This window comes from Ischnura elegans, chromosome 6 (assembly GCF_921293095.1).
Source record: "Ischnura elegans chromosome 6, ioIscEleg1.1, whole genome shotgun sequence".
Lineage (NCBI taxonomy): Eukaryota > Metazoa > Arthropoda > Insecta > Odonata > Coenagrionidae > Ischnura > Ischnura elegans.
This window is the reverse complement of record NC_060251.1, coordinates 884,649-892,096: the sequence shown is the minus strand read 5'-3', so window position 1 is coordinate 892,096 and position 7,448 is coordinate 884,649. Positions and strand designations below refer to the sequence as shown.

General features: G+C 38.0%; 1 protein-coding gene across 1 annotated transcript; it reads left to right on the top strand.

The window, feature by feature from the left end:
- Window positions 1-3,859: 3,859 nt before the first annotated feature.
- Window positions 3,860-6,896, top strand: LOC124161001. Its single transcript, XM_046537137.1, has 2 exons — window positions 3,860-4,845; window positions 4,933-6,896. Exons 1-2 carry the CDS (start codon window positions 4,455-4,457, stop codon window positions 6,624-6,626), a joined length of 2,085 nt encoding a protein of 694 aa, XP_046393093.1. The 5' UTR covers window positions 3,860-4,454; the 3' UTR covers window positions 6,627-6,896.
- The last annotated feature ends 552 nt before the right edge of the window (window positions 6,897-7,448 follow it).

Genomic DNA, 7,448 nt, shown 5'->3' with positions numbered 1-7,448 from the left:
TAGTTTTCTCCAAATATATGATAAATTATTCCACGAGACGTTAATTAATACGTTTTAAAATCTGATCGGAATGAAGTAGCTGGCAAAGGCTTTAACCAAAATTCTCAGTATATCACTCCGGTAGCTTTAGACATCTCACTTACTTGACGAGCTCCTCTCCGAAATTGATTATCTGGATACCATGGACCTGTTTAAAATAAAGGTCATAGGGGAGTGGAGGTAATGCATAAATAAGGATGTCAACAGTTGCGTATTAACATGTTTATTATTATCATCAAAACTCGAGTGTAATTGTACTCATCACAGAGGACATTCTCAAATGCGGCTGCACACATTTCCCTGGTACTTTTACTTTTAAGCAGAAGTTGATAGATAGAGAGAGAGAAGAATTGCACTAAATATCTACATATCTGTGGAATAGTCAGGCTTGTTAACAGATTTCAAGGACAGGTGTTCGCCAATAAAGTAATAACAGGGATCACTGTCTAGCATGACAGATTTTCAGTAATCAGAGGCAATGACTAAGGAGTCACTGCTAAATCTACCAGAAGAGGCAGATCAAAACATTTGGGAGAAAGTCTCACCTAAGATTCCAACATTATAAACATTCTTGCGTAAGCTAAACTTCCCTAGTTTTAAAATTGGAACTTTTTCAAAATTAACACTAACATTGCGTGCCTAGTTTACCACAACAGAGAGCTAAATTCAAGGTATGGGGTTGAGGATAATGTGTTCGGAACAAGTATGCAGTCATGCTTATGAACCACTGTCCAAACATTTCACAAATCAAGAAACTGAACTTTTCTCCAAGATTCACTAAGCTTGAAATAATATTCTGTCGGTCGTATGTCTCCTTCACCCTAATGCTTTCCTCCACCGCCTCTTCCAATGCAGAAAATTCCTTCACCTTTCTTCGTTTGCCTGGGCTATCCCGTATGCTTGCCTGGGAAGACAGGTAGATGGGGCAATAGGGAATTTAGGATGTAACAGCGTCTCAGTCGTGACCATTTCAATGATGCGGAAAGTAATCTCGCTGTCCTCTCATCATACTTCCCTAATTCACGAATTATGCCATGAGGAGCAAAATTCCCTTCACACACACCTGTAAAAGTAATGCAATTCACTATTTAGGCCTCAGTACAACAATCAAATTAACTATTTTACACATTTACGCTCATACAAAAAGTAATCCCTTACTTCCCATTACATGATATTTTGAATGACTATTAATTTATTTAAAAGCATTTTCAATTCTTTAGACTACTCTATTTTTCTATTCTACCCCTCATGCCTTTAATTTTTAACCTTGAGAAAACTGAGGCGTGTATAGGGACACCAATGACTACAATATTTATTACGGAGGCTTCCGCGGTGAGTTATTTGGTGATTGGTTTTCGGGTTCATTCAGCATTGACTCATATTTTGCGGACGACAGTTTCGGGCGCGTTCCAGCTCCCGTCTTCGGGTACAAATGATAATCAATGATAATGTCCAATCATTTGGAACCGAAGACGGGAGCTGGAACGCGCCCGAAACTGCCGTCCTCAAAATATGAGACCACGCGGAATGAACCCGAAAAACAATCACCGACAACAATATTTGTTTAACTATGAATAATCGAGAATTATGGCTCACAGGAATTAATAAGAATTGATTCACCAAATAGGAGTCATGAATTAATAACATTTGACGAATTGCCCAATTTTTTAACTAGAAAGCAATAACTTTTCTCTCGCTGCGATCAATACAATAAGCCTTCCAATAAAAAAAGCTATTAATAAATGCTACTCTAGCCGATTGGATTTTTTATATTTGTTTAAATGATACCACGGCCGCGCTTCTTTTATTTATAATTAATTAAGTAAGTACCTACTTGAATATTTGGCCAGCAAGACTAAATTTACACTCTTTGACTCCACCAAACAATAAAATTAAAATAATTTACACACTTCCAAGTACAGGAAATCTTGGACTGCTGTCAATTAAATTAAAAGAAATTCTAATTTTTTAAAGTAGTAAGTGAATGCCGCTATTCAACTCCTCATCTCTTTAATTATAACCCAACTTTAAGATTTAAGAATTTAAGATTAATTGTAAATATTTATATTAAATCATGAAAATATTTCATTCACATCAAACGGTGACATAAAAACAAAGATCTTTTATGCACTGGAGTAATTTCACTGTGCTACCTTTACTTATTACCATATTAAGATCCTTTCAGTAATTGCTTAAAGCAATATCAATCTGAATTAAATGATATACATCGATCCACCGAATGGGATTCATAACTAAATAAAACATGCCGAATTACCTATTTAACAATGAATAACTTTTCCACCACTGCAATCATTACCAAAAGACTTCCAATAACTAAGGCAGGAACGTTTAATAAATTTTTAATCACTCAGGAGACTTTAAAAGTATCCATCGATTCATGCCCTTCAAATTTAAACTCGGCAATTTCATCGAAATAATAAGTAGGCATCTTTAACGAAACCAAAAATTCTTTTGAACACACTTTCATCAATACCTCTATAATTATACGATACGTACCTTATTGTTCTTTGTTGGCTCAAGTTCTTCTCTCATAATGGCACGAATGGATTTTTCTCAAACTTCTGGATCGCTCGGGAATTTGAAAACAGACACCTTGGGCCCCGTCTTGTAATTTCCTCGGCAGTCAGAAACACTGCGGTAGTTAGGCTAATTGCACAACTTTTTACACTTTAGTAGAACTTCAGTAACATCCACTGCTACCGTAGAACGAACCACTGCTAAAAACCTCTTTAATTTCTTCAAATTATAGTTTTATTTTCACGTCTCACTCATTCAAACGACTTCTGTTTATCTCTTCGACAATGCTACTATCCTTCCATCAACAACTCCCTAACAACATTTGTAACCCCACTCGTCCTGACGTCACCGACCTTCTCTGCTCGCTTGCGTAGGCCTTGTCTCTCGGTGGCTACGATCTCTCACCAGTAAGCCATCAATAGCCGACGAGGACGGACGCGGGGGCGACTGCGCTAGCGAGACAGGAGTGAAACTACAGGCTCAAATGCCCTGTCGAATAAAACGCACTGAGGAAACTCACGTCCACGCACAGGTTGGGACGTCGGAGTGTTTTCTTGCGAGCTCCGTGGCGAGGATTTCCTCTCTTCAGATTCATATTTGGACTCACCGTGAACTTTGATGAATTGAAGTTATTGGAGGGGATTCGAATCTGAGCCAATTGTATTTTTTTTATTTTGTGAAAGGTCAATTGATAACATCAACTTAAAAGATATAGTTTACTCGATAATAAAATTAACACCGAATTTTTAGCGACAAATTTTTTAATATAAATGACTTAATCTGCCTTAACACATTTATTTCAAAGCAAGAGTGGAAATAAGCAGGGAAAGTGGCAGAGGTTGTATTTTATCATTGCTGCTGTCAAATTTCCGTTGAAAAAATGGTTGATATTCATTCGGTCATTAATTTATAATTATTTATTGATGTCCGATCGGTGCGGTCAGGTCAGGTTGGTTGGCCGACTATCTCCGAGGCTCCCGAGGTTATAGGGCCCCCAAAACGCTGGCGTCTATCTCGAAGTGTATATGAAAGGTGTAATAAAAACTCAGATTACTTGAACCAAATTATTTTTAACAATTATAAATTTCTAAGCTTTGATTATATTTTATTTACAGCTGAATCAGCAAACAAAGTTTGTAAAAAATAATTAAATAAAGGTTTTAGAAGATACAAGAGAACTTTATGCTTTTTAAAAGGGTTATTCGAAAGTTATTTTGGAGAATTTTCAGATTTCAGTGCGGTTTTAACACTAGAAGGCCGAAGGGGTCAAATTTGACCCCTCGGCGTTTTTAAATTGCTGACGATTTCTTAATTTTTTTCTGATTGAATTGAATTTTTGTGACTTTTCATCTTTTATGACAAGACGTGAACACGGTGAATTTCATAAAAAACGGTTGAACGGTTAATTTGGAAATTTAACTTTTACCTTCGAGCCCGGAGGGGTCAAATTTGACCCCCTCCCTGTGATAGAGTTTTCAACGTTCCCATTTCTTTGCATCATAGCTATTATACTATAAATGTGTTTTTGAACTGTTTGAAAATACTCTAATGAAACACGATCTCATCTCTCTATACCTTCTAAGTCGTAAAAGTCCATATTTTACTCCTTAGCCACATCAACATGCTTGTTTTGCATTTCCTCTCTGATGTTTACTTGAAATATCAGTCACCGTGGTGTTTGAATTGAAACTTGATATTCGTTGAGTGTGTTCATACTTTCAATGTGTCTATTCCTTCAATTTGAAGCTTACTCATTCACAAGTCCGCGTCGTTGATTTTGAAATCTGATAGTTTTTTACTTGGCAGGCGGAGTGTTGACTGGCGAAGTTTTTTGATGCTTAGTGAGCGTCGATTTGAAACTTTGTCTCTGCGTGGTGATGGTGATTACATTTTCTCACATCATTTGTTCTCATATTTCTACTACCTACCATTCAGTGTTTGTTTCAAAAGCCAGTCGAAGACGAGCACTGTTGGAAGGTGGACTTGTCGACAGCGAACTTCACTCGTTGTCCGTGTTCTTAGCTATGGCTCGGAAAGGATTATCCCACGAGGAGCTTCTCGCAGCCTTACAGGACATAAGTGGAAATGAATCGGGTTCTGATTGTGGTTTAGGGGAAGATAGTGATTCGAGTAGCGACGAAGAACCTTTTTTGCTGACAAACCATTCCATCCCATCTTCCGAATCGGATTCAGATGTCCCCGATACAAGGTTGGAAGACAGCAGTGCACCCCCTCAGCAAGATCTAAGGAAAAATACTATTGAGCATGGTAAGTAATTTGAAATAACATGAGAATGTGATGTACTAAAAATAGTACTGGTAGATATTTATTTCTTTCCTTGAAATTATTTTTCAGAGAAAAGGAAGCTTTTAGAAGGAAGCAGGGGCCGTGCGGTTCGAGGAAGTAGGGGCCGCCGAGGGATCGGAGCTGTTCGGAGAGCAACGAGCCTACGAGGACATCTAAAAAGTCGTGGGAGTCGTGGAGGTTATGTCATGACGACAGCTTTAGATACCACGGATTCGCAAATGTGTCTCCCAAGAGGTAAAGAATCGGAGGGAGAAAATGGCATAGGTACTATTCTATATGCCGCAGATGGTAGTGAGTGGAGAGTAGTGCCCCCAAATGAAGGTCTTCCTGGGAGGCTTGCGAGACAAAATGTGTTCGTGGATAGGGCAGGACCCACAGCGCATGCCAAGCGCTTTATAAATGAAACTTGCTCGAGCGCCTGGAGGCTGATTATAGACGAAAAAATTCTCAGGATAATAAAAAATTGTACCGAAACAGAAGCTCGAATGAAGCTTGGAGATCAAAATTGGTCTGTGACATTAGAGGAGCTAGATGCTTTTTTAGGAATTTTCTATTTGAGAGGAGTCCTCGGGGCCAAATCTCTTCCCATAAAATCATTATGGTCAGTGAAGTGGGGTTTGCCCTTATGCAAAGCCGCAATGTCTAGAGACCGTTTTCAAGAAATTTTGCGTTTTCTTAGATTTGACATAAAATCAACAAGGCCAAGTAGACTGGCTACAGACAAATTTGCGCTTATATCCGAGGTGTGGAGCAATTTCATTGAAAATAGTCAGGCATGCTACATTCCAGGGCCCTACGTAACAATAGATGAACAACTTTTCCCCACAAAAGCCCGTTATCCATTTTTGCAATTTATGTCAAGTAAGCCGGATAAGTACGGGCAAAAATTTTGGCTAGCTGTGGATAAGGATAAAAAGTATATCATAAATGCTTTTCCCTATCTAGGAAAAGATGATTCCAGGCCAAATGATATGCGTCTCGGAGATCACGTGGTGCTACAGTTGATTTCCCCCTACTTAGGAAAAGGAAGGAATATAACTTGTGATAGTTTCTTTACTTCTCTTTACCTCGCAGAGACTCTGAGGAGTAAGAACACTAGTGTAGTTGGAACTATCAACAGATCTCGAAGGGAGATCCCTTCTGAAATCAAAACCTGTCGCATGCAGCTGCACGAAACTAGAGTTCTGAAAAAGGATAATGTCACACTCACCGTATATCAAGGCAAGAAAAATAAAAATGTTCTTATAGTAAGTACTATGCACCCAAATGTGACCGTTAATTTAGGTTCTAAACATAAACCAGAGACAGTTTTATTTTATAATGAAAACAAATACGGCGTAGATATAGTAGACCAAATGGCGAGGCTTTATTCAGTAAAGCCTGCAGCTCGACGTTGGCCTCTTCACACTTTTAGCAACATTCTGGATCTCGCTGGGATAAATGCTTGGATTCTCTTTAGAGAGGTAAACAATTGTAAGATCTCTCGCCGTAAGTTCCTTCTTACTCTCGTAGAGGAGCTAACAGCTGCTAACACCCTCGCACGTCAGGGGCCATCGCAGATCGAGGACGATGATAATCTGTGTGAAGCAAGCGCGAAGCGCAAGAAATGTCAAGTGCGTTTGAAATGTAAAAAGGATGCTAAGGGATTCCTAATTTGTAAAACTTGTAGGAAACATGTGTGCAACAAATGTATTTTTTTAGAGCGAAAGGTTGTTACATGTGTGGGCTGTCAAAGTAATTGATTCTCTTCTAAGGATGCACAGCAGCTGAATTTAGTTCCGTGATGTATGGTTCCCCTTGAATGTAATCATGGCTTATAAAAATAAAAAATTGTAAAAAAGTATGATTTTTATTGTCATTTGAAATAATACTCAGTTAACCAATATAAAATATGTTTTTCTGTACTTGTAGTCTAAAAAGCTGTTAATAGTCTTGACAAATAACTGAAAAAAAAATTAAAATGAGGACCTGCTGGCATTCATGAGAAATAGGTTCTCACAAGAATAGTTTAATAAAGAGAAAATGTTATAATAATACATCTGATTGGAGAATAAAGTCGTTATTTACAAGTATTATGTAATCCCTAATGAATAGCATAGCATAAATCCCATGAAATAAATGGATGAGTCAGAAAAAAATAAGGGGGTCAAATTTGACCCCTCCGGCCACCAAGGTTGAGCGAAATTGCCGTCCTCCTAGTGTTAAGGTACAAATATACTAAATAGATGATAGAACCATCACACCTATCTAAATTTTTAAGCTATGTAATTTTAATTTTTCTTAGCATTTTTATTTACAAAATTGCTACCTTTTATTAACTTTAATCTACATTTTAAGAGACAGAATACCGTAAAAATCCATTTCTGGGCATGCGATTTCCCAAAATTTTCCCAAGGGCCCCAGCTGAGGTCACACAATCACCCCAGGCCGCCCCTTCGTCCGTTTTTAAGGGTGAAAGATTTCATGTACCAATTTACTTCCACTTAATCCTCGGAAATATTTGTATTTCGCACTCCTATTGGAAGCAAAGCGTTGGTTAATTTAATTTCATAACTTCCCACACT

Bases quoted from the DNA above. Each gene is read 5' to 3' on its own strand.
- LOC124161001 (XM_046537137.1), top strand. From the start codon at position 4,455: ATGGTGATTACATTTTCTCACATCATTTGTTCTCATATTTCTACTACC. The intron at 4,846-4,932 runs GTAAGTAATTTG...ATTATTTTTCAG, and splicing joins GAAAAATACTATTGAGCATG to AGAAAAGGAAGCTTTTAGAA.